Raw genomic sequence first — 27567 nt, forward strand, 5'->3', positions numbered from 1 at the left:
CCCTTCCTTCCGTCCGGCTGCTCTCGGGCAGCGGCGGACGCCCACTCCTCTGCCCGCACCCCGGGCCTGCCACTCCCTGAAGAGCCGCGGGGACCCACCTCGAACAGCTCGGCCGTCGTGGCCATTCCGGCCGGCTGAGAGGCTCGCCTCGCACTGGATGCCGTCTCCGCTTCACATGCTGCGCCTCAGCGGCGCGGTACACAGATCCCCGCTCGGCTCGCCAGCTCCGGCTCTCGGCCGCTGCGGGCCGCCCCGCTCCCCACAGAGCCCAGGCGGGGCGGGAGAACGGCCATGAAGCGAAGCCGCAGACGCCTGTCAGCTGCCTCCCGGCGCCACCCGCGCCGCTCCCATTGTCACCGCCTCGTACGCCGGAAGTGGAGCTGCGCGCGCCCGGGTGGCTGTTGGGAGGGGCCGGCGAGGAGGCGAGCAGCGGGCGAACTGCAGAAAGGCTCTCCGCGCGAGCGAGTGAGGAATTATGATCCTTGCGGGCCACCGTCCCGGAAATGGACTCGGGAGAAAGAAGGTAGGTAGGCTGATGGAGATAAGTTTATGAGGACTTAAAGTACGGATTCACGGAACTTTTTGTGGCGTGCGTTGTCCCGGACAGACTCAAAGGTTTTAGTCACTTCACCTGAAGGAGTTAGCTTCTCTGCTGAGCCCGATCTGTTTGCGGTGGAGCAGAAGGTGGCTCTGAAGACGCCTGAGAAAGCCCGTCTGCGCTCTGCCTCGGTGGCCACCTTAGTGATAAGCTGATGTCTTAGTGGCTTATCATGGCCCAGCGGGCAGTGTGGCTTATAAGCCACGAACCAGGAACTCCACTTTGTGGCGTTGTCAAATTCTCCAGGTAAATGCAAATCTGTATCCTTAGGCGTGATAGATAAGATGGATGGATAGTGTAGCATAATTTTGTGATGCTGTTCATCCCTGGTCCAACACCTGGGCAAGTTACTTAACCCTTGTAACATCTGTTATTAATAACTGGAGACTGTGATAATACCTCATAGTGTTGTGAAAATTAAGAGTTGATGCCTGGCACATTTTCTCCTGAGTAAAGTGAAGTGAAAGTCGCTCACTCGTGTCCGAGTCTTTGCGACCCCATGGACTGTAGCCCGCCAGGCCCCTCTGTCCGTGGGATTCTCCAGGCAAGAATACTGGAGTGGGTAGCCCGTTCCCTTGTCCAGGGGATCTTCCCAACCCAGGGGTCAAACCCAGGTCTCCCGCCTTGCGGGCGGATTCTTTACCAGCTGAGCTACCAGCGAAGCCCTACCATCTTACCAGCCTTACCACCTGCGTAAGATTGGTACAGAGGTGACAAAAGGAAAGGAAACTTTCTGAGCAGTAAATGCTTCAGATTTTTCTACTTTTGTTAATAAAAGTCGTGCAAGGACATTTTACTCCGTTCTTCTGGAAAGTCCTTGCTGAGCAGTATCAGACTGTTACTTTCAGGTTCTTATGTTTAATTCCTAGAAATTCTGTTTACTCTAAAGTTCCTAATTGTTGAAAATGGAAAAAATGCCAAAAAATTAAACTGAATTCACTTTTTAAAAATGGTGTAAGCTGATCTAGTGCCGCTTATATAAAATTTGCCACGTTTTATCAAAATAACTCTGAAGAGAGTTACACATACAGTAACTCATTGTAAAATATGGGCGGCAATTGTAACTTGTTTCACCTTTTATTCTCCGTGATGGGCGGTTCTTGTAAACATTCATTCTTCCCTGAGAATAGCTCTATAGTGAAGTATTAATAGCTAGCTCTGAATCTAGGTTGAGGCTGATAAAGATGAGTGTATTTTAAGTGAAAAGTGGTAGGCAACGTGAATGTGAATAATTCCCTCTTTCCTACCTAAACAATTTCTGTTATTGAAATCATAGAGACTTAAAGTTTACCATTTTCTCAGGGATATTTGGCTTACATTTGTTGTTGTAGTACCTCAGGAGATTATTTATAATCTTTAATATGGTTCATCAACCTTTTTGGTCCATCCTTCCCAGATACTCCTGCTTTATTTATATATTCCCCTTGGTATCTTTATTTCTGCCATTTGCCTACCTCATATGATTGGTGTTATGCTTTTGTTTTTGTGTTCATATATATATATTAAATTATACAATTTAACGATACTGATGTCGTTACCATTTCTTAACATTTGTCAGATTTCTCAGCATTTTTTTTTTTTTTTTTGGCTGCACTGCGTCTTCCTTGCTGTGTGGACTTTCTTTAGTCACAGTGAGTGGTAACTCTCTAGTTGTGGTACGCAGACTTCTCGTTCTGGTACGCAGACTTCTCGTTCTGGTAGCTTCTCTTGTTACAGAGCGTAGGATCTAGTAGTTGCGGCTTGCAGGTTCTAGGGCGCAGTAGCTGTGGCGCACGGGCTTACTTGCTCCACTGCATGTGGGATCTTCCTAGACCAGGGATCGAACCAGTGTCCCCTGCATTGGCAGGCAGATTCTTAACCACTGGACCAGCAGGGAAGTCCTCTCGGCCCTATTTTTAAGAAATATCCAGGTTACTTTGTGTTCATCTCGGGCATCACTGTCCACCACTTCAGTGATGGGAAATGTTCTAAATCTCTGCTGTCAAAATTGTAACCACTGGCCACATGTAGTTGTTGAATTTTTGAAATGTGGTTATTGTAACTAAGGAACTCAGTTTTTAATTTTGTTTCATTTTAAGTTTAAAAAGCCATGTAAGGCTGGCAGCTACTATACTGGACAGTGCAGATCTAGGCCACTGTTTCTACTTGCTCTGTAGTACTCCCCGGTTTCCATCTGCCACATTTTACGTATCCCCTTCTCCTGCTGCTGATCTCCCAAATTGCCTCCAACTCAGCTATCAAAACCATGCTGCAGTAAATAACCTCAAACTTTACATGAACACATATCTACACTGAGTTTGACTACTACCAAATAATTAGCTCCTCAGGATACTTGGACCAGTCTACACTGTCTCCATCACTATCTCTATTCTTTTCTAACACTTACTGCACTTTTTGCCAGTATTGCTGTAAAGAAATTCTTACTTTCATTTGCATTTCTCTATGGTAGCAATGATGTTAGCCCTTGGGCTTTCCTTTTCTGTGAATTGCCTATACATCTTTTTTGTTTTTTCTTTGAGATTTGCTGGCTTTTTCCTGGTAACTTGTGGGAGTTTGTTCTGTAATCTTGATATTAGTCCTATGTCATTTTTAGCTATTACAGATACTTGATCTTAACTTATTATCATTGTCAATGAACTTTTCATTACTTTGGTTAAACAGAAACCCTTAGTTTTGTTACATAGTAGTTAGCCCTTTAGGGGATTTGTTGTAGTCTTTCCCTACCCTTATTGCCCAAAGATGTCTTCCTACATTATTTTCTCTTGACTTTGTCATTTTATTTATTATATTTAGGCCTTTAATCCATCTATAGTCCATCTTTGAATGTGACATTAAGTAGGAATCTTACTTTGTTTTTCTCTGTGCTATGAGCCAGTTTTTCTGAATCATCCTAACAGTATGTATTTTCTTCATTGATTTGTGGGTGGTTTTGATAGTTTTTTATGTCTTCCATTGGTTTGTCTCAGTTCTATTACTTTGTTCTTCTGCCAGCACCATACTGTTTCTATATCTGTGGCTTTGTAGCTTATTTTTATATCTTATAGAGAGAAGATTTTTGTGCTACATACAATAACTAGTTTCTTGAAGAAGTTGTACTTGTTTCAGAGTTTTTTTCCCACCATTCTCAGAATATTTCAGAACAAAAATTAAGATATGTTTGGGTGGACTTTTCAGCATCTCTATGAAGGCAGCAAGTTGGGTTCAGATAATTCATCTGTCAGTTGTTTATTTTGTATCATTGAACAAATTAATTAGGTTTTATTTTATTTTTTTCTGTTTTCTGACCTCTTGGCCTAGAGTTAGAGTGAAACAGGTATATGTATTATCCACATATTTCCCAAAGGATAAATCACTTAAGATTTGAGAATCCAAATGATCTTTCCTCTAACTACTTTTTTCCCCACACCAAAACTTGATTTAGATTCTGGTTTAGAGATTTGCTGTCTAGATAGACAGTAACAGTACCACTCAAGTCTAGCTTAGGTTGGTATTTTTCCCTATAGTTGTGGGGCCATTTAAAGTTAAAGTCCTACTTTACAAAAGGCCTAGAATAAATCTGAAAAGACAGACTGAGTCATCGAACAAAGTATTTATTGAGCACATATTGAGGAATCATATAAGGACCCAGGGGGCTTCCCAGGAAGCACTACTGGTAAAAGAACCCACCTGCCAATGCGGGAGACCTGGGTTTAGTCCCTGGGTGGGGAAGATCCCCTGGAAGAGGGTATGGCAGTCCACTGCAGTATTCTTGCCTAGAGAATCCCATGGACAAAGGAACCTGGCAGCTGCAGTCCATAGGGTCGCAAAGGGTCGGACACAACTAAAGCGATTTAGCACTATGCATAAGGTCCCAGATTGACTTATTTTTACAATTTCAGTCATGAAATTCTTGCACTTTGAATTTTAAAAGAACACTTAAGAGCTAAAATTTCCCTTTCCTCAATGAAGAAAGCACATCAAAATGTAAATGAGTGAGGTTCACTAATACATGAATAACTTTAAATACATTCTCATTTTTCTTTTTTAAAATTATTTAAACAGCAATTTGTCTCAGTTCTGTTACTTTATCTGTTCTTGTGCCAGCAACATATTGTATTTATATCTGTGGCTTTGTAGCTTATTTTAATATCTTGTAGAGGTAAGGTTTTTATACTGTGTACAATAATTAGTTTCTTGAAGAAGTTGTTCTTGTTTTCAAGAGTTTTTGCCCACCATGCTCAGAATATTTCAAAACAAAACTTCAAATATGTTTGGGTGGACATTTCAACATCTCTATGAAGGCCATAAGTTGGATTCAGATAATTTCATCTGTCACTTATTTATCCTATACTAATAAAATATTACTAGTATTAGAGAATTAGTAGAAAAACATTTTGGCTAGGTGTGTTCTTGATCCTTGATCAGAATTGCCTGTATGTTCTTTAGCCATACCTTATCTTACAAATAAGAAAATAGACTTTGGGAATTTAGGCAATTTATACAGAAGCTGTGCAGTGCTTAGTCTCTCAGTCGTGTCCGACTCTGCGACCCCATGGACTGTAGCCTGCCAAGCTTCTCTCTTCCTGGGGATTCTCCAGGCGAGAACACTGGAGTGGGTTGCCATGTCTCCTCCAGGGGATCTTTCCAACTCAGGGATTGAACCAGGTCTCTCACGTTAGAGTCTTTACCATCTGAGCCACCACGGAAGCCCTATACAGAAACCAATAGCAAATAATTGATTTTGTTGTGGACTTTGGAGTAGAGAAATAAGGAATAAGGGAAAGTACTTTTTTTTTTAATTAAGAAAATGTGATCTAACATTTTTGTAAGTGAGCAAAAAGTATCTCCTGTTTCTCCCAAAAAGGGACAAATTAGTAACTTATTGTTCAGCATAGAGCTTGTAAACCATAAAAGGTTATTCTTATTTTATTCTTTTTGTTACCTCATAGTATCTTCCAAGGCCATATAGATAAACCACTAAACTACACATATTTTTGTACGGCTTGGCAAGAAGACTTAGGGTACTAGTGAATTCCTAATGTGGAGGATTAAATTAAACTACTTTTTTCGATCCTGCTCTACTAAGATGGAATCAGAAAAAAATATCCTGTGGTGGGGTGGGAACAACTTATGAAGGGAATCAAAAGGTACAAACATGGCTATAAAATAAGTAAGTCATAGGCTTGTAATGTACAGCATGGTGACTATAGTTGAATTATACTGCATTGCATATTTGGAAGTTGCTAAGATAAGTCTTATAAGTTTTCATCATAAGAAAAAAAATGTGTAAGTATATAAGGTGACAGATGTTAACTAGACTTACTGCAGTGACTATTTTGCAACATATACAAATATCGAATCATTATGTTGCTTCCCTGAAACTAATATAATGTCATATGTAAATTATACCTCAATTGGAAAAAGAAGGAGGGAGGAAAGAAAGAGAAAGGGAAGGAAAAACAAGATAAGAAAATCTTTGCAGTCTTATCTGTAACAACAGAAGTGATGTTTCTACCAATGGGAATCTAGATAGATTGTAGTTCTTTAACCCAACAGAATACTATGCAGCTGTAGCTTCATGAATACTAACTTGGAAAAAAGTAAGTTTCACTGCAAAATGTATCATTGTTTTTAAAAAATGACAGCGTGTTTATGTTTTAAACATACACATGCCTTGCTTACCAAGTGGGAATCTGGATAGCCAAGAGTCTAGGATTTTGAATTAGAAACAGGTACCCTACCAATTTAAAAAATGAACTAAATTCAATTTTTAAAAATAAAAACTGTTTATCATTTGAGATATATCAAGGACATAAGAGTTTAACATTAATATAACATTTTTTTGGTTGTGGTTTTCATGTGTCTGTGTATGTATTTGTTTATTATTGGGTGTTTTGTTAGTATTTGCCTTGTATTGGTTTTGGACTTCCAGTTTTTGCAGGAATTATGTTTTTATTTCCATTGATGCAGACGGTATCCAACTGTTGAAAAAAGAGCTAAAGTCTTCAATGGAGCAAGTTATGTGCCTGTTCCTGAAGATGGTCCCTTCCTGAAAGCACTGCTTTTTGAACTGAGATTGTTGGATGACGAGAAGGACTTTTTGGAGAGTCGTGATAGCTGCTCACACATCAATAAAACATCCATTTACGGACTCAGAGTAGGAAGTGAAGAACTCTGGCCAGTTGTTGCTTTTCTGAAGAATGGCATGATATATGCTTGTGTTCCACTGGTTGAACAAACGTTATCCCCTCGTCCACCATTAATTAGCATTAGTGGAATTTCACAAGGCTTTGAACTTCTTTTTGGGGTGCAGGATTTTCTTTCCTCAGGTCAAAAAATTGACAGTGAGCTAAATACCAAGTTGAGCCAGTTGTCTGACTTGCTTTTACAAACTTGTCCTTTTGGCACTTTGTTAGATGCCAACTTACATAATTCATTGGACAGTATTAATTTTGCTTCTGTTACTCATCTACAAAAACAGCCAGCCTGGAGAACTGGAACATACAAAGGAAAACCACAAGTCTCTATTTCTATCACTGAAAAGGTAAACTCCATGCAATATGATAAACAGGAGATAGCAGATACATGGCAGGTCGTTGGAGTTGTCACTTGCAAGGTGAGATTTTCTCTGATACTTGTTTTATGATACCACTTAATATTTATGGAGAAAAGTAAATTTTGCTGACTTTATTTTACATCATAATGTGACATTCTTGATTCTTACCATAAACAGCAGTCATTTGATATTATATTCAAGTGAAATTTTCTAATGTTATCTTTTTGCATTCTTTACTAAATATACTAGCTATATGCAGTTGACCCTTGAACAGCATGAGATTGAACTGCTTGGGTCCACTTATATAAAGATTTTTTTCTTTGAATACATACTACATTCAGTCCCATACTATCTGTGATTGGCTGAATGTACAGTTAAATCTATAGATGTAGAACCTGGCATACAGACTGCTGACTATAAAGTTATACATCGATGTTTGACTGCACAGAGGGTCAGTTGCATTGCTGTGTAATGAATTAACCTGTCATCACAACCAGTAAACGTCTACTATACTTGTAGTTTTTATAGGTCAGGACTTTAGGAGCAACTTAGCTGGGAACTTCTAATGTGGATGTCTGTCACAGTCAATATTTCAGCTGGGGCTGCAGTCACCCGAAGGTTTGAGTGGGACTGGAAGTTCTGCTTGTGAGGTGACTCAGTCACATGGCTAGCAAGCTGGCCCTTATTGGTAGGAAACCTCAGTTCGTTTCCACATGGACTTCTCAACAGGCTGCTTAAGAACATTCTCACAACTTGGTGACTTCCCTTTGATCAAACAGACAATTGAACAGGCAGCCAGACAGCCACCTGAGGCACAAGTGAAAGCTGTTCTTGTTACCTAGACTGAAAGGTCACATAGCATCACTTCTACCACTTTCTGTTCACCAGAAGCAGATCACTTTGTCAGTCCACATTCAAGGGAAGTGGAATTAGGCTCCATCTTTTGAAACAGTAATATCAAAGAACTTGTGAAAATATTTTAAAGTCACTATACTTACTTTGCATTTTTTTAGAAAGTGTGAAATTGACAAATCTTTGACTTAATATCTGAAATCATTTTCAGGGACTCATGTTTCATTTAAACAAGTCACTAGGTAAATATAGGGTTCTCTGGTTTAAGGTTAAATAATAGGAAAAGCCAATGAAAATAACAATACAATTAGCAGTGATAATTGCCACATTCAATAATGATCAAAAATAGAAACCCTCCAAAAAAGAATGCTTATACATGTATATTAATATTCTGAGGTGTCCTTTCTGTTTTCTTCCTTTATTTTCTACACTAATAAACTTTTTATATATCATATTAATGTTGAGTGAGTGAAAGTCACTCAGTCATATCTGACTCTTTGCGACCCCATGGACTATACAGTCCGTGAAATTTTCCAAGCCAGAATGCTGGAGTGGGTAGCCTTTTCCTTCTCCAGGGGATCTTCCCAACCCAGGCAATGAACCCAGGTCTCCTGCATTGCAAGCAGATTCTTTACCAGCTGAATCACAAGGGAAGCCCAAGAATACTGGAGTGGGTAGCCTATCCCCTCCCTCTCCAGTGGCTCTTCTCAACCCAGAAATCGAACCAGGGACTCCTGCATTGCAGGCAGATTCTCTACCAACTAACTATCTGGGAAGCCTGTATTAATGTTGAGTAGCTATGTAAAAATCTAATAGATTAAAAGTAGATTTCAAGAACAGAGAATTAAAATGGTCCTGGCAGACAAATTGAGTCTTTATTTTTCTTTTTAACCTTGTATGCAAGCAAAGTCATTTCAGTTGTGTCCAACTCTGACTCTTTGAGATCCTATGGACCGTAGCCCACCAGGCTCCTCTGTCCATGCGATTCTCCAAACAAGAATACTGGGATGGGTTTCCATGCCCTCTTTCAGGGGATCTTCCTGACCCAAGGATTGAACCCGTGTCTCTTACTTTCCCTGCATTGACAAATGAGTTCTTTACCACTAGCACCACATTGGAAGCCCCTTTTAACCTTAAAGTGACCTAAAAATGTATGTGTTTTCTTTACACTTTCTTCCATTATGGTCAAAAATACATTCCAGTTACTACTTTTAATGGAAATCATTATCATAAATGTCTCCAACTTAAGGTGTTTGCAGATTACGTCATTCACACCTCTTAAAGTTGTTGAGGCTCTCTTAAGTTCTGTAAAATAAAAGTAGGGAAATTCCCTATGTGTTTTTTCATTCTGTGGTAATGAACAGGGAATATGTTATATATAATGTAATATTAATTCATATCATGGTATTTAAATAGGTCTTTGGTAGACTGACCCTAGTTTTTGGCTTCTGGGAATTTTGAATTGGCTTCTATTCTTGGTCTAATACAAATAGATGATCATGATGTTTAGTATAGAAATGAGGGTTTGTTTACTCAAGTATAAGAGGAACTGAAAGAGTAAGTCTCTGATCCTCTGATAGTAACTAATGACTCTAGCCTAGAGACTAGGATACACAGAGAAGCCAGAGTTAACAGAAAAGCAGCCACATCTGTGTTACAACCCCAAAGCAGGAGTTCATGGAAAAGTCTGAGAAAGTGCTGTGTCTGACCACCACTGCCTTAAAACAGAGCTCAGAGTGAGGTCTGTGAAGCTGTCATATCTGGTTTCCATGACTTTCCTACTATAATGACTTCCCTTTCCCTTCTATCTGCTAAATCTCTCATGAGTACCTCTCATTGGCAAACTAACCCAGACCACAGGGAGGAAGATCCTGGGCTTCTCTGCATAACAAAGGTAGGCCACGGAGGTGACAATACAGAATATAAGGCTTCATACAACACGTGTAATGAATTGACTGTTTAAGAAGAAAAGAGCATTGTTGCTGGAGGGAATAGCACGTACAAAAGCGTAGATAGAAGATATGGTTTATTCAGGTAAATTCAAGAATCCAGTAAGTCTAGAGCATTACTTGTGGGGTAGAAAATGGCTAAAGAAATGGGTGGGAACCAAACAGCAAAGGCTTTAAAAGTAATATAAAACTGAGGGGCAACTATTGAGTGGTTTTGACATAGGTACAATAGAATTAGGATTATTTTATTAAGATAGCTCTGGCATTGATGGAGTATCTATTGATTAGAGGAAAGTGAGTCTAGATACACTTAGAGGGCTGTGACAGAAATATTTTTTGTAACAGGAATAGAGAAAAGTAGTTTTTTAAGGATTTTAAATGTAAGCAGAGGGTTCTAAGAAGGCTCTTCTGGTTTCTAGCTTGGGTTTCTGAGAGCCGAAATAGAATCATTATCCAGAACACAGAAAGCAATGAGAATAATTCCTTGCAAGGAAAGTGAGTTAAGTTGTGAAAAGTGCCTCAGATAAATTAAGAAAAGCCTCATCCAGAAGATGACTTCTTCAAAGCTCTCGGTGATATCTGTTTGTGTTGCAGTGTGATCTAGAGGGAAGCATGCCAAATGTTACCATTAGCTTGAGTCTCCCTACCAATGGATCTCCACTTCAGGATATTCTGGTTCATCCTTGTGTGACATCTCTTGACTCTGCCATTCTGACCTCTAGTAGCATTGATGCAATGGATGATTCTGCATTTAGTGGACCATACAAATTTCCGCTCACTCCGCCGTTAGAGTCGTTCAACTTATGCTACTACACTTCGCAGGTAAGCGACCTTGGAGAAGTTGGCACTTTGCTAATCTTTATGAATTGTGTTGTTAGGAAATCACCATATTTTGGTCCAAACAAAACCTTTTCATGAGTTACTTACCAGAAGATTCAAATTGTTTCCCCTTAATCAGCTTTTTCACGACCAATTTAAGTGACTGCTGACCTGGGAGGATGGGGGAGTGAAGATACAAGCAGAGCAGCAGGAACTGTGAGCGTATGTCAGGGATCAGTGTGTCTAGTGCGTGTTCTGTGTGTTGTACGTCATCGAAAACCTGGAGGAGGAGAATCTGGACAAGCAAGAGTAGGAAAAAGAATGTATTACACACCTTTGTAAGGTACCTTTCTGGAAATGGAAAGAGATGGAAGAATCCCTGTCCTTAGAAGGACTGTAGCTCCATCATCTGTTGTCAGAATGAGTTCGAGTAACCTAATAGTCATTCAAGGCGTATGTGTCTATAGTGACTATATTAGTGCACAGCTCTTTCCTCAGTCACCATTGGCATTTTAGACCCATTAACTTGAGAATCATGTAAAAAATGTGTTTGTTTTGTTTCCAGGTCCCTGTTCCACCAATTTTGGGTTTTTATCAAGTGAAAGAAGAAGAAGTACAACTAAAAATAACAGTTAATTTAAAACTTCATGAAAGTGTGAAAAATAGTTTTGAATTCTGTGAAGCTCATATACCTTTTTACAACAGGTAGGAATAAAATTACATGATGCCATGATTTCTGCCTTCCTCAGTACATTGGCACTGCCCTATAATTAAGTTGTCTTGGTTTTTACCATATTTTTAAGATCTAAAAATTTTGTGTTATTCAAATGTGTGTTGATTCTGAACCAAAACATAGTCGTAAAAATAATCTCTCTGTTTTTAACTGTCACCATTTTTCTGGTTAAATTTGCTAGTAAATTATAAGCTTCAGCCAATATAGCTTCCTCAGGGATTATTTTTTACTGGCTTTATTTCTAGCAATTTCTCTGCACTGTACCTATATTAATAAGTTAAGCCAACAATAAAACCTGGTGAATTAAGTCAATTATAAGATTTTTCCTTACCAGTTCTACTTTTAAATTTGTTCTACAGCACAGTTCTTTTCAAAGGCTACATACTATATAGTAAAAATCATAGTTTTAATATTATATAATTCATGTGCCTGTATTAATACATTCTGTATGACTTTGTGGTCATCTTTAGAATTAATAATGAAATGTATAGCATCACCAAAAAGGTTTGTTGTGTTTCTATGTTTTTTGAGATATGATACTCGTTATTTATTTTGCTCTATTTTGCAAACTTAAATGCAGATCTGCTTTATGTTATCCTTGTATTAAGTCACAGTAGCAAGATTTGACATATATCTCTTCAAACTTAAATCTGTGATTTTTTTTCTATTATCTCCATTTCTTTTTTAAAGAGGTCCCATCACACATGTGGAGTACAAAGCTAGTTTTGGCCAGCTTGAAGTATTTCGAGAGAAAAGCTTATTGGTCTGGATTATTGGTAAACTAGGTTTTGTTTTTTGTTTTTTTTCTTTCATTCATTTGCTGTAGAACCTATTTAATTTATAATAGTTGGTTGGTGTATTTCCGTTTCTAGGACAGAAGTTTCCCAAATCAATGGAAATTAGTCTTTCTGGAACTGTAACTTTTGGAGCCAAGAACCATGAAAAGCAGTCATTTGACCAGATTTGCATTGGAGGTACAGCATATTTAAAGGTAACTATATTTATATGGCTCTACATTAGAGATCTTTCCTTTGTTTCTGAAATACATGTATCTAATTGATTTTTGATGTTTTCTGATCCTTTGGGGGGTAGGAATTCTTTTTGTCTAAGTCCTCTTCTAGATTTTAGTAAAATTCTATTTATTAATCACTTTCTATTTCATGTAATACTTAAATATTTTAAGAGGAAAGAATTATGTAAAATTTAAAACACTTCAATTTAACTTCTTTCTACCCAGCTCTTAAGATACCACATTTGAGATTTGTATACAAAGAATATAAGATACAGTCTTTGCGCTCTATGGATTTTTCAGTGATGCTTGTCAGTAATTAATCAGGACTACCTGCTTTTGGACTTTCAAAAAAAGACTAAGCTCTTCCAACCAAAGTGGTCAAGGAAGGCTTTGTAGTAGTGATGAACTTTAAGGAAAACTCTGAGGCCCAGTTAAGCATGAATATGAAGCCTTGAAGATGGAACTAACATTTGTATAGGTAAAGTCATGGTTTAATCATGGGAATGAAGGATAACTAGGCATATTTAGGAACCTGTGCTAGAAACAGTAGTTACACAGAAGGCTAGATAAGTGATTTAGGTCTGGACTGTAGAGGATTTGAATCTGGCTTTCACTGCTTGTTAGAAAATGTTATTCTTTTTTTGAGTATGGGAGTGGTCCTTCAGAAAGTGGAACTTTATGAGGATCAGCCGAAATGGATGTGAAGAAGATGAGAGAGGAAAAAAGCTAGAGACAAGGAAACTTTTAGTATTTCAGATGAAAGATGATAAATAAATGATGCTGAGCTAGTATAGTGTCACAGAAAGAGAAAGGGAAAAAAAAGAATAGAGCTGTGATAAGGGTAAATCCTTTAATCTCACTAATTAAGTAGAAAGATAAGAAATAGTTTTAAGTCAAAGATGATGTCATTAAAAACAATTATGACTTAAACCAGGGGCTTCCCAAGTGGCTCAAAGGTAAAGGATCTGTCTGGCTAGTGCAGGAGACAGAAGAGACATGCATTTGATCCCTGGGTCAAGAAGCACCCCTGGAGGAGGAAATGGCAACATACTCCAGTATTCTTGCCTGGGAAATCCCATGGACAAAGGAGCCTGGCAGGCTACAGTCCATGAGGTCACAAAAGAGTCGGACACAACTGACTAAACAACAACAAACCATACTTGAAGCTCCTGGAGAGCAGAGACCACGTGAATCTCATTCATTATTTTATTCTGAGCATCTAGTTCAGTACCTCACACATAAATATTTGAAGAATGGATAAACATACTTAGAAGAAAGCTCTATTTCTTAGAAGAAATACAGAGAAAGTTGAGAGGGAGTGGGCTTCATATCACATTGTTGCAGGTAATAGCAACTTACACCAAGGTGGTGTCTGAGAAAGCTCAGCTGTTCATAGAATCTAGGAGTTATCCACGGAAAAGAAATAGTTAAGGCAGTGGAAATGAATAAGGTCAGAAAAAGATAAGAGAAAATAGGAAGATTCAGGAGAATTAGCGAAGGAAAGTGAAAAGGTGATGAGAAAGGTAGCGGGAAAATTTAAATAAAATAGTATCAAAGAAATCCAAGAAGATAGATTGAAATCTATATGTAAAAGTGACTAGGGGAAATAGTAGTGAAATCAGAAGTACCCTGATGGTATTTCTTCTGTATTGACTTCAACTGTGTCCACAAGGTTTGTTTCAATGATTGTTAAAAAAAATTCCCACTTCTGTATATTTTTCAGAAAAAAAGTGGGATGTTTACTATGTTATATGTTTTTTCAAAGGTAGGGACTATAACTTTTCTATTCATTTTCATCACCTAACCAGTTACAGTGTCATAGAAAGCATGTAATAGATATTTGTGTTCACTGAATAGATTTATTTTTATAATATCTAGTTTTGTGGAAATCTGCATTGTCATAACTTCCAGCATCCAGAATTCTGCCAAACAAGGAAGCCATAGCTCTTTACTGTTAGATAATTTGAGTGGCAATAGGGAAAAAAATTGCTGAGGAGACCTGAAAATTATATCTATGCATGTGATCAGTTACTTTGACAATCAAAAGAAGAAAGAGGAAATGAGAGAAATATTCAGGAAAAGAAGAAGAAAGAAAAAAGTATGGAAAAACTATCAGGCTATTGCAAATTCAAAAGATTTTAGCAGCAAAGATAAGAATCACAACAAAAGGAGGCTGGTCTGTGATAGACCTTTCATAGTTTATGTGTCTAACACTGTGCTTTCAGCGAAGGTACTAATGGCCCTCTCTGTTATAGCACAGTATATTAACTGGCACTTATACTAATGACACTACATGATCAATTAAATTCAGGAACTTACATTCATTCATTACATTCGTTGATTACATTTTAGAAAAGTTCTACATAAGTTAAATTTGAGTTTTATGAAAAATTAACTAGAGCATTTTATTCCCTCCAAAACCAGATAAACTGGGGTTCCCTTTTTAATAATTACATGCTTGTGTTTTGCTAAAAGGTGTGTAAAAGTATTATGATCTGAACTATATCGCAATCACCTAGTCTTAGAGACAGAAGAGAACGTACAGAACAGCAGACCGCAGGGAAGGGCCAGCGGCATCTGTAATCAGTTGGCTCTGAGCTCCAGTGCCCATTCTTCTACCTGCTTCCACCTCTGAACCTCTGTTCCCTTGTTTGCAAAATGCAGATAACTTGCCGTGTAGATTAGACTGTACATTAGTGACGGGCCTGATACGTGTTACGCGCTTCGTAACGGCAGCCTTACAAAGAAGTGACTCTAATGCAGAAGGGAAAGATTAGTGTATATGTGTCTATACACATGCACACATAAACAATATTACTTGTGATTTTTATTTTGTGAATTGTGTGAAATAAATTCCTAAAATTGTGTCAAGGGAAAAAAAATGTGACCATCATTTTTAACAAATAATCACTTTAACTTGGTACATTTCTCTTCTGGTTCTAGCTTCATTTTAGGATCTTAGATTACACACTCACTGGATGTTATGTTGATCAGCATTCAGTTCAAGTTTTTGCATCAGGAAAACCAAAAATAAGTACACGTAAGTTGCACAGATTCAAGCCAACTTGAGGGAATTAAAGTGGTGTTATATTATTATTAACTAAGATAAAATTAAAATGTGAAATAAAAAGATAAGAAAATAATCCCAATTTATAAAAATTCTGGCCTAATCCATCCTGTGTTAATAGGTTATATCCATTGCCCTCTGCCTTCTCCTATTTATAAAGTGGTCTGAATGAGTAAGGATTGACATAGAGGTAGGCTCTAGTCTAAAGGTGAATTTGCTTTGCTCAATTTATAATATACTGTTTGACGCTTGAGCAAGTTAGTGAACTTTACTTAAAGTTTTAATTTCCTCATGTATAAATTGGAATTAGTAGTATTATTTATCTCAGGATTGTTATGAGGTTTAAATAAAATTTATATTGATCAAGCACTCAACATAATATTTAGCATGTAGCATGGATTCAATAAATGTTAAGTATGAGTATTAAAATTTTAAACATTTTTAGCCAGTGTCATAGTCAGTGACCATTACTTTGTACCCTGCTTTACCAAAAGGAGAACAATAGAAAGTTTCCTGCCTTTAGTGAGTTTGTTAGTGTTTCATATATATATGTATGTTTCATATGTATATAGTGTTATATATATATATATATAAACAGATGTGAGAATATAGGTAAAGGAAACCAATTTAATTATGTCATAAGACATGCATCTTTAAGCTTTATCATTGCCAATATGTACAGAAAGAGAATAAAAATATAAGTTTATGAAAAAAGAAACTTTAATTCGGATCAAATACAGACATATGGCATAAAACAAACAAGTAGTTAGAATGAGGGTGGAGTTAGCTGAACAAAAGTAGAAACCTTTTTGCCTCATATGTTAAGAGCAGAGCTATCATATTTAGATAAGTATATCTAAATCATCAGGGCTTCTCTGGTGATTCAGTGGTAACGAATCTACCTGCCAATGCAAGAGATGTGGGTTCAATCCCTGGGTTCGAAAGATAGCCTGCAGAAGGGAATGGCATCCCACTCTAGCATTCTTGTCTGGAAAACCACATGGACAGAGAAACCTGGTGGGCTACAGTCCATGGGGTCGCAAAGAGTTGGATACAACTTAGCAGCTAAAAAACAACAATCTTAAACTAAGGGTTAGGGTCCTTAAAGCAGGAAAGATAGGATAAGACTTTGTAATTTGAAAGTTTCAAAAGATTATAGAACTCAGAACTACTGAATTCTAGGTAATTACTTGTGAATGGCAGTAATAAATTCTATGAGGTATAACCAGAGTAAGCCATATTCTTTACTGCCGAGGTTTTCCCTGTGCTTTCTCCTATATCATTTTTTGTTTTTTTTTTTTAAAGAAATTCGTATGTATAAAAGAATCTTCATAATGTCTTTTAAAAAATTTTTTATGAAGGCACAGTATAGTTGTTAGCTTGGACAAACCAGAAGTATTGTCTAAATGTAAATAGACCAGTGTTTCTGTGGGAAATATGTTGTCTATTTAGATAAAATCTAAAATATTATAAGTATATTGTTAATATTACTAAACGTTGTAGTAACTTTCAGAGAGCACAATACAGAATGGAATGCTTCAGTAATATACCTGCTCCTTAATATATGAATGAAAGAGGTCATTTTAAATGGATAATTGTAACTAATCTCTTATTTCCTTCTTCTTTTAGTTTCAAAAGATAGCTATCACTTTGTGCAACTATGTGAAAAACTTTATTTTGCAATCATCTTGACAAGAAAATTTCTATTCATAATATTCAACTTAGTTCTGATAATAGTTTAATAATGCTCATGATGGTAATTTAAATAATAATAACTAATCTTTATTGCTTACTGTGTGCCAGGCATAGTTTTGAGTACAGGCTAACTCATTAATCCTTAGAATGCCCTATGTAAGTGTTATCTCCATTTGATGGATGAGGATGCTGATGGAACAGAGAGATTAGGATCACATAGCTAGTAAGTTGTGGAACTGGGACTCAAATCCAAGCAGTCGGTCACTGGAGCCTGACCACCTAACCAATATGCTGTTGCCTCTCAGTGTTACTAGATTCTCAAACTGAAGTAACAATGAAAAAAGGCAACAAGGTAATGTATCATTGTTGTTGTTCAATCACCCAGTTGTATCCAACTCTTTGTGACCCCATGGACAGCAGCAGGCCAGTATTGTACACCTATCCTTTTCATTATGAAGAAGATGCATGAAGAGGTATTGTAGAAAAGGCAGGACTGGATAAATAGAGATGTATGGAATAAGAATTTACATGTGTCTAGCTCCAAACGAACGTTATCGTCTCAGTTTTACATGTCAAAAAACTTTAATTCAAAGAAGTTGTCAGTTGTTCAAAACTATTAAAACAGAAACCTTAAATCTGATCACAACTATTAGAAACCACTAAAGCAACCTTTTTAAAACATTTCTAGAAAGTTAAGTCAGAGAAGGCGATGGCACCCCAATCCAGTACTCTTGCCTGGAAAATCCCATGGACGAAGGAGCCTGGTAGGCTGCAGTCCATGGGGTCGCGAAGAGTCAGACACAACTGAGCAACTTCACTTTCACTTTTCACTTTCACGCATTGGAGAAGGAAATGGCAACCCACTCCAGTGTTCTTGCCTGGAGAATCCCAGGGATGGGGGAGCCTGGTGGGCTGCCGTCTGTGGGGTCACACAGAGTCGGACATGACTGAAGTGACTTAGCAGCAGCAGCAGAAAGTTAAGTATGTATTTCTTTCTATGAAACTTTGAATGCATAAAGAATAGCAAGAATAGAATCAGAACTGTGATGAAGAGGTTACAGAAGGGAAACCAATAAACGTATTTTTAATGTTTTTGTAGCTGAAGTAATGGTCTATAAGAAACAATTTAGGTAAGATGTGAGAAAAAAATTAACAGGTTTAGCATGAAGGATATCGGCATAAATTTGGAATATATAGGCTAAAAGATGGATTATTCATGTATTTAATAAACCCATACTTTTAAAGTGGTAAAAGTTATAATAATGCCTTGATGAAAACTGAATTGAAATGACTATCTCAAAGAATTTCCTTCCTTGAAATAATTGTGTTCCAAAATTTTAAATACCATGACTTTGCTTTCTCATTGAAATTTTGTTAATATAATCTTATGTTTTTTTTTTAGACCGGAAGCTAATTTCTTCTGACTATTACATCTGGAATTCTAAAGCTCCTGCTCCAGTAACATATGGATCATTATTACTGTAATTGTCTCATGTTTAAATGGGATTTATACACTAGTAACAATTTAAATCATAGTCTTTTATTTTTAATGTATATACACATAAACTGTAATTGAAAATCATTTATTTAATGATAAAATATTCTTGTTCAATGTTTTTAGTCTGATTTAGTTTGAAAGAACATTTTAAAAACTAATGTATTTAGTTTTTTTACCCTTGATTTTACTTAAGTATGATTCAGAGCATAAAATCTAGTGATAGACTTTCAGCTTATTTTAGACTAGTCTTAACTTTCCTTGCCATATGTGCTTCTTCCTGCCCCTGTGGCAGACATGGCTAATCAATCACAGCCCTCTTTCTCCATTGGGCATTCCTGGATTTGGAATCAAGCTCCTTCTCAATCCAGAGCTGCAGGCTGCCACTCCCAATGGATTGTAGGTGACATGTAAGATAAAAAAAACTATTTGCTTTTGCAAACCCGAGTACTAAGTGCTAGCACAATGCTTTGTTACAGAATACTAGAGACCACATTAGAAACAACTGTAAATCTCTTGAGAAAATAGCCAGTGAAAATGAAGGAAAATCGTTTAAACAGTAACATGTTTTTAATAAGAACTATCCTACTGACTAATAAAGAATCTGCATAATTCTATTTACAGTGCTTATCTCTGTTCTAGAGATACTTTCAGGCAAACTTAATAAGCTGCAACAGTAACATTTTGTTTAGGATATCAGTAAGCATATTAAGAGGGGTGGGATACCTTCTGAAGCTGAGCATAGTATTTTGTGATTACTGAATATCTGCAGCCAAAATTTTAAAGGTAAATTTAGATAGAGTATTGCTTTTTCTCTGTTTTATTGTAATTCATTAATGGATGAATTCAGGTTAAAATTCAAAAGCTATTTTATGGGTATAGAGTATCACTTAATCTTATTTCAGTTTCATGTAGCACATTATCTTTACATTTGTCACTCTTGTTTCCTTATTGGCATGCTCTGGGTTTCTTTAAGAACCATCCAGTCATACTCTATTCTCTACCTGTTTTTACAATTATTTCTATTTTCGTAGTAGCTCATTGTCAAGTTGGACTTTAAAGGAAAGATGAAATGCAAGAAAAGATGAAATCTTAAGATCCTCAAAACTTACTCCATGTCAAGTTTCTTTTTACAGAACAGAAGAGTTATAAAAAATATGCATCACAAATTAATATTCAGTTAAATTGTATCTTGGTTTCTTTTTTATGAGTCTCTTAAGGAAAAGCTTAGAAAAAGCTGCGAACTTCCTGAAAGAGAGCTATGATACTTTGAAATGAGATTGCATATTAATTTAGGATTTGAAATATGATTTTTAAAATTAAGGTCAGTCCTACTCATTATAAATTCCTTTTCTGCAAAGCCTTATGGCATAATGTTCTATGTTCAAAATCATCCCAAGTAATGAAAATAGAGTAAAATCCAGACCAGGACTTTAGCTTGTTATTCTAGGCTCATCACAGATAATCAGTAGTAAAAAACTTGCCTTTTGAAAGAAGAAATCATTCCCCTTAAGTTTTTTTTAATCTCTTAAACTCAAGCAAAGTTTAACATTTCACTTATATTAATGGAGCTATTTGTTCATCTTGATTGTATAAATGTTTATCCAAGCACACTAAAACAGGGAAGAGGCATTTCTCTAGTGAGTGGGCTGAGATTCCATATAATAAACCCCTAGGTAAAACTTTATAAGCAGTCAGAAAAACCAGTGAATCTTTGCTCTGACATTTCTAGAAACCTGAGGAAAATCTAAGAAGTACTGGAGAAGTATAGGGATGATGCCATCTGTTGCCATTCCATTCTAACATACCGCTACAGAACTTAAACTAACTCATGTTTTCATCCTGTTGAGATCAGCTGGGCACACTGTGATGCTTTTGATTTTGTCTAGAAACCTGTCACTTCAGGATAATTTCTGAAGACAAAGTCTGTTTCCCGTTTGGTAGGTGACCTGTTTAATGTTTTCTCTGTGTCTGGGAACTCCTTAGTGTAATTAGCGACCTTTGAACTCCACAACTAATCCTGAGCTATTTTGTATTCCTTACTCATCTTTAAGGCTGGACCTTTCTTTTCTTCAGAGTCCGCTGCCACAATTAAAGAAGAAACAGCTGCATTTCAAAGGGATTCCGATTCCAGAAGCTTAATCGTGATTGACATGTTCTTATTCTAAGCTATAAGACATTCTAAGAGTCCTTTCTTGGGTTAAAACTTCAATCATTTTCTAAAAAATTATCCCACTATGGATTTTATTCATTTTCTTTGATAACTATTCTTTGCATTTTTTAACTTGAAAGATGCTGTGCATTTGCACTGAATATGAGCACCTACTTCCAGTTAAAGATTTGGATGGTGTCAGACCTACTCCAGAGGCAGAATTGCTAAATTCCCTTTTAGTGCCAAAATATGATTATGAAATCTGATGTCTATCATATGGGTGATTATTCTTCAGTAGACCCAAAATGTACAAAAAGTGTTAAATTTCTGAAAATGTACTCCAGAAAAGATAGTTCATGATTTTGATAAAACTCATTTCTTTATTTTTTACAAACAGTATTTTTTAAACTTTTTAAGTCAGCAGTACCCTTACAGTGTCAGTCAGTCCCCTTCCAGTGGTGGGCAATTTTTACCTTTTACTTTTTAAATAATTAATTCAAATGTCAGCTTTGAAGAAAATAACCTGTCAGGAATTCTTAAATTATTTGTTTAAAAAATTTTTAATAAAACATTAGTCTTATAAAATTAATTTATTCACACTAACAGTATTTCTAGTGAGTTAAAACTAGTTTTATACATCGTATGGTTTAAGGTGTTTCAAAGCACAATGTTATACATAGAGTAACTGCTAGTATTTTTCTTCTAGTTTTTATTGTAGTATTTCAGAATTCTTTTTAGACATTCATGGACTCTGCGCCACCCCTGGGAGGTAGGTAGCTCGAGTTATCATCCAGAGTCTCTGCTGGGACTGCTGCCACAGCACAGTGGTTGTTTCTAAGACAAAGGTCAGAAAAGGGATGTTAATAAACAGTCCTCAGGTTTAAGGGACTTTTTTAGGATTACATCTTAAATTCCAACAAATCAGATTTAGGAGTTACTGAAAGTGAAATTGATCCATCCCTCATCCAAACTTTGCAATACTTTCCTGTTCTGACATCATTTAGATAGTTAGCTGTATTATCAGATTAGAAACCATTGTACCAGCCCGCTGAAAGGAAAAGGAGGCAAAAAGCTAAACATGGGATGAATTCTGAACCTTTTAACCTGGCTGAAGTACGTTGGTCCCTGTTATGCAAATACCTTCAATCCTCTGCTAAGTTCAGTGGAAATAATTTTCTTGAATGACAGGTTTATTCAGCAAGGATTCAGTTGGTGATTAATCCCCCTTTGATCTAGGGTATTTCACTTAACTACCAGTTACCTCGTTCTGACAAAGTGCAACTGAGATTAGGGAGATCACTAGAACACTACCAGGGTGTGCATTTATTCTCCATAACCTTTTAAAGCAAGGGCCAAGAATGCAATTTATTTTCAGTATTTGAAGATGTAAAAGTCCTGCCTGCTAAGTTAGAAAGTCAATTGAATACCAAATGAAGTTTATTTCTTACGTAATAGAACAAACGTTTCCTTTTACTTTGCCCAACAATGATTTTAGGAAACTTAGGCTTTGAAGTAACAAAGACTACATTCTAAGTATATCTTCTAGTTTTGTTTCATATACTAGAGTGTATATATATTGGCCCCGAGATAACCCAAAAGCAAAGCTGCAGTTTAGGCTGAGAGAAATGCTTCTATTTTATGAAACTGCACAGTTTCTCCCCATCCGCCCCCATTAAAAACTGTCATGGAATGTGGTAAATCCAATTGGGGAAAACACGTCACAATATACAATTATTCATCTTAAGACTTCTGATTTCAGAGCTTTATTTAACTTTGTCCTTTCTTGAGGAAAAAGCTTATTATGTTCCCATCATGAATCAGATCTTTTTCGTAAAGATACGTTTACAAAAATACTTCAAACTCATTATTTTAAATTTATCAAAATAACTATTTTCCACAGTATTATTTACTATTTTACTAATTTTTCTTTTTCTTGCTTAACTGGGTACCCTTCTTCCATAACTCTAATCTTTGAAATATTCTATGAAAATGTGTATAATATTTGAAAGATAAACTTGTAAGATGTTTCATGCTAGATTTCTCAAGGAATTCACTTTGTAAAACTATTACCAATATCAGTGTCAATGTTTGCCTTGCCAGATGTCAAATTTGGAGATTTAGTTCTCAAGTATATTTTGAGAACCTTAAAAGTAAAAACAATGATGTATAACAAAATTTGTTTTTAAATAGTGAATTCTTGATGACTAGTGTTATTACTATAGACAAAGCTTTTTTAAATGCTTTATAGTTCATTATTCTAGTATCAATTTGTAGGTTATATATTTGGATACTTTTCTTATACATCTTTTTGGCTCAGACTTCTATGATCCAATTTCTGAATAAACAGTGACTCAAATAAGGGCATATCTAACTTATATTGGTGCCAAATGAGCATCTCTAATTTGAATTTAATAACTAAACTTTCTGAATATCTTTTAATAGCAAGTTACTTAATCATGGTAAAACTGAGGATCATAGAAAATATAAGATAGAAGGCAGGATCCCTGACCATATTGCTAAGAAACTACAATAGTATTTTTAATAATTATACAGTAAATTTTTAGTTAACATTGCAATATATTTTGAAATATGCTATCAGGGAAAGAATATATATAAAACATGTTTATGTGCATGTGTTTATATAATTATATGTTAGTGTCCAACTGGGGAGGTTTCCCTATGAAATATTTCATTAACGTGTCAGGAAGAAGAATATTCGAAGTCAAATATTCAAATATCTTCCATCTAACCACACTTAGTAGCAATGAAGAGAAGCATAAAATGAGTATTGCCAAAGAAGTTCTTGAGGTTACTCTTATAAAATGGTTAAAACTAGTAGCATGAGTTGAAAGTTTCTCAACCATTATTATCAACAGCTGTTTTGTGGATATGATAACATTATTGTCTATATATAGCTTGGAACAGTGGAATGCCTTATCTGTGTTACTAGTTTACTGCTTTGAAAGCAGATTATTCTGAGGTCCAGGTTGACTTTTCTCAGGCAGGGCCAATCTGTGTAATTTATGGCAGTATAGTGTTTAATATTTGATGCACAGCATTTATAGATGGACAGATGCTCTGGAATGGAAACCACCTGCTAAATTGTTTTTCCAGTAGGACATGTGAAAATTTGTATATCTTAATATTCCATTAAACATTTAAAATGAAGCTATGTTTTGTTTAAATGTCTTCTTTTTAAATGATGGTTTCTGTAGAAAAAAAACCAGATTGTTTAGTTAACACACTACTAATAAATAAAAATGAAAACTCTTAGAAATTTTTTACTTTTTCTTTCAAGGGACTTGAGTGCCCTCTACAGGTTATAGAGATAACCAATGACTGTAATTAAAAAAAAAAAAAAAAGCTCCAGCCAGTTTTATTAAAGGAAAACTGTACATGATTTACTTTCACCAGTTTGTTCCAGTCTTCTAATGATATCAGAATCACCTAGAAAATAAAGCACAATAATTTTTCAGTTCCTTTAATGGTAACTGGTAATCATCAAACTAACAATGGTTATCTTCAAAAGTTATCACACTAGCTGTGCTGCCATTTCTCAAGGTTGATCAGATACCTAGAGTCACAGACACTTCTCATACAAGATGCAACATATAAATTGGACTTGGTTTATCACCAGCATTTATAAAACCAGACCTAGGTAAAGAACTAGATCTGGGGACACATGTACAGTCTTAACATAGTGAACATTTGGCCTGCCCTAATTATTACAAAATCAGAACAGTGAGAATACTCACAGTGACTATATTTTTAAACTGTGGTTTTTCCTTCTTAGAAGCAAAGCCTATGTGATCTATTTTATTCATATTGTTAACTTTGTTAATTAGCCAGTGATTGAAGTAAGGGGTTTTTTTTTTGCCAGTTTTATAGTTCAGTGTGAATAATACAATGTTAATACCATTGAATTTTCCAAATCACTTAGCTGGCTTTTTGGGTGTTTTTTTTTTTTTTGTGGAACTCTTTAAATGTTAGAACTATAATAATACACATTTTCTTACAGAAAGCAGATTGGGAAAATATTCAGCTATTTTGAAATTTATTGAAAATGTGGAGAAAAACTTGATTGTTTCCAGTTAAATTTTTAGAATATTACACATTGAAATAAATAAGCCTTTTTGAATATGCATCATGTAAATTTATTAAATTATGTGAGTTTTATGTCTTAATCTTGTTGGTGAGTGGTGATTGTGTTCAAGCTTAAAACATAAGGCCAAGTTAGAATTTCTTTATTTAAAAAAAGTTAAGATTGAACAGATAATGCTTCGGTATTATTGTTGCATAGATCTACTAACTAGAAAGAGTATTTTTACTTGAACAAAATGCAGAGGTTTCATATCTGAGTCACTCATTTCAAAGTACCCATACTTTCTCAACAAGTGTAACATTTATTTCGAAAGGATATAGGAATGCATTTATTATATGAAACTATAGAACTGGAGTACTGGTGGCACTTCTGATTCACTTAAAACTGCCAGGGAAACTAAATATGATGAGAACTGAGGAATGACTGGATCAAGTTAATAGAAATAGATCCTTTTGCAAGCCACATAATGATCCTGATCATCAACCTTGAAAAGTAAATTAGAACAAGCAAATTGCTGTTGAAAAATTCTTTCAGCACTGTGCTGTTGCTACTCAGCTAGTCATGGTTCAGCCGGAGGCAAGGAAAAAATGCACTCGGTTTTGCGTTAACAAAGGAAACATTATTAAAGTGAATGTTTACATTCTGTTTATTGAAGTGTTCAAAGAATGTTTATTGCATCTTCAAGCAACCTGCTGTTCTGTATTACAGTGCATGAGTGATAATAAAAATGACTCATTTGTACATTTCAGAAAAGTAACATTTAACTGAAGTGTTCCTGAGCCATCTTACTTCAAAATACTCAAGTATCCAAAAAAAAAAAAAAAAATGTGTCAATACTCTTTCTCTTTTAAAGATTTGTCCCTAGGAAAAGTATCCTATTAAAAAAAAAATCATTCACTGTAATACACATTCAAATTATTTCCAAATGCTTTACGGAACTTTCCTCCCAGACTCTGCAATGCATGAGACATAATAAAATAACAAAACAGTTATGAAATTACTTAAGTGAGTGTGTTACTGGATATATGTGTATTGGAGAAATAGCTTGATAATTGTAAGAGCTTTTTTGAACTACCTCATAAAGACTAAGTTGAGAATTAAACAAGACATCAGTGAAAAGCAGGAATGACAATCTCACATTAAAAAATTTAGTATTATATGTATTGGTAAAATTGAGGAAAGCAATAATTAAAAATTCAAAATTTTAGCTTTCATTTATGGGAAATGAACAATGTGAATCACTTTTAGAAGTAGAAGTGTAGTAGGGATCTAAGTACCATATTTTACTTGGTATCTTAGCAGATGTTATGGAATACAATTCAGTATTCTGTAATCTGATGGACTGACTGATTTTTGAGGAACAATTTTCTTAGATTCATCAAGATAACAAGTTGTCAGTCTTCTGTATTTCAGCCTAAAAATCTTTCTGTTATACTTAGCAAAGGTTATTAACCCATGCTATAGGCTCTTGAGAACCTCTTTGCCAGATATTTTTTTATTTACCATTTCCTATGGTATTTGCAGAGCAGCATATATTTTTTAAAGTCTAGAAATGATTAGAATTGCTTGAGTTAAACTGGATATTTTATATTTAAAATATCCTACAGAACTTCAATCTTTGTCCATAATCTTTTTAAAAAAAAGTTTGAATCTGAAATAAAGCAAATGTCAAGCTTCTAACTCTGCTTTTGCTAAAGAAATCACGAGGAGAAGTGGTTAGTAAATGCTTTCAGTTTCCTAACTGGTAGCAGCAAGAGAACTTTTTAATATAAGTTGGCTTCAGGCCCATAATTAACATATTTCCCTTATACTTAAAATAGTTATATAATTTAATGTCAAATTTAATAAACATTAAATCTTATAATTTAATGTTAAAGGCCTAAACAACAAAAAAAGTTGCTGAGTGGGCTTCCCTGTTAGTCTAGTGGTTAAGCATCCTGCCAGTGCAGGGGACACAGATGCAATCTGTGGTCTGGGAAAATCCCACATACTGTGGAGCAACTAAGCCCATGAGCCACAACTATTGAGTCCGCACGCCCTCTTACTCCGGATCTACAAGAGAAGCCACTGCAACTAGAGAGTAGCCCCTGCTCACCACAACTAGAGAAAGCCCACACACAGCAACAAAGACTTAGCACAGCCAAAAGTAAAATAAATCTTTAAAAAAAACTACCGAGTAATCCAGTTGAAATTGAGACATTAGCAGGGAAAACGCATAATTAATATTAAACTTTTACTGTGCTCCTATTATATGCCACTCCAGAACTAGACAGACAATAAATAGTACCTGATTTTGAATGGTATATGATAACTCCTGCAATTTAGCACTGTAATATGGAAGACTAGACATTGTATGAAATTGTCCAGAGGTGGGATGGTTGAAGTTCACCAGGCATACAAAGGAAAGAAGGGCATCCCAGGGACAAGGTCATAAACCTGGATGTCTAGTTCTCTGAAAAGAGCATCCCAGAAACCTGAGCGTCTAATATAGTAAGTATGTACATGTGCATACAAGGGAATATTTTTTCCTTCCAGATGTTCAATATTTGGATATTTAG

General features: G+C 35.9%; 2 protein-coding genes and 1 non-coding gene across 6 annotated transcripts in view; 1 reads left to right on the top strand and 2 right to left on the bottom strand.

Annotated features, from left to right (window-relative positions):
* The window catches only part of EXOC5 (exocyst complex component 5), a 50736-nt gene extending 50279 nt beyond the window's left edge, over positions 1 to 457 (bottom strand). The window contains exon 1 of the mRNA XM_069596696.1: positions 99 to 457. Coding sequence (XP_069452797.1) covers positions 99 to 125 — 27 coding nt within the window. The 5' untranslated portion in view covers positions 126 to 457. The remainder of the gene's footprint in view (positions 1 to 98) is intronic.
* On the top strand, positions 1 to 24075 carry AP5M1 (adaptor related protein complex 5 subunit mu 1). Of its 4 annotated transcripts, XM_069596697.1 has the most exons (9): positions 1 to 844; positions 6548 to 7193; positions 10529 to 10756; positions 11319 to 11458; positions 12177 to 12262; positions 12359 to 12477; positions 15442 to 15538; positions 18663 to 18741; positions 20832 to 24075. In XM_069596697.1, exons 1-9 carry the CDS (start codon positions 771 to 773, stop codon positions 20848 to 20850), a joined length of 1488 nt encoding a protein of 495 aa, XP_069452798.1. In that variant the 5' UTR covers positions 1 to 770; the 3' UTR covers positions 20851 to 24075. The 4 variants fall into 4 exon arrangements, 3 of the variants coding, with proteins under 3 accessions (XP_069452798.1, XP_069452799.1, XP_069452800.1); XR_011258295.1 differs by lacking the exon at positions 15442 to 15538 and having other exon boundaries at positions 20832 to 20873; XM_069596698.1 differs by lacking the exon at positions 20832 to 24075 and having other exon boundaries at positions 18663 to 19372.
* A 457-nt stretch (positions 24076 to 24532) lies between these two features.
* Positions 24533 to 24664, bottom strand: LOC138444463 (small nucleolar RNA SNORA72). Its single transcript, XR_011258488.1, has one exon. It is a non-coding gene; the product is annotated as a small nucleolar RNA SNORA72 (small nucleolar RNA).
* Between the last annotated feature and the right edge of the window lie 2903 nt (positions 24665 to 27567).

Source organism: Ovis canadensis, chromosome 7 (assembly GCF_042477335.2).
Source record: "Ovis canadensis isolate MfBH-ARS-UI-01 breed Bighorn chromosome 7, ARS-UI_OviCan_v2, whole genome shotgun sequence".
Taxonomy (NCBI): domain Eukaryota; kingdom Metazoa; phylum Chordata; class Mammalia; order Artiodactyla; family Bovidae; genus Ovis; species Ovis canadensis.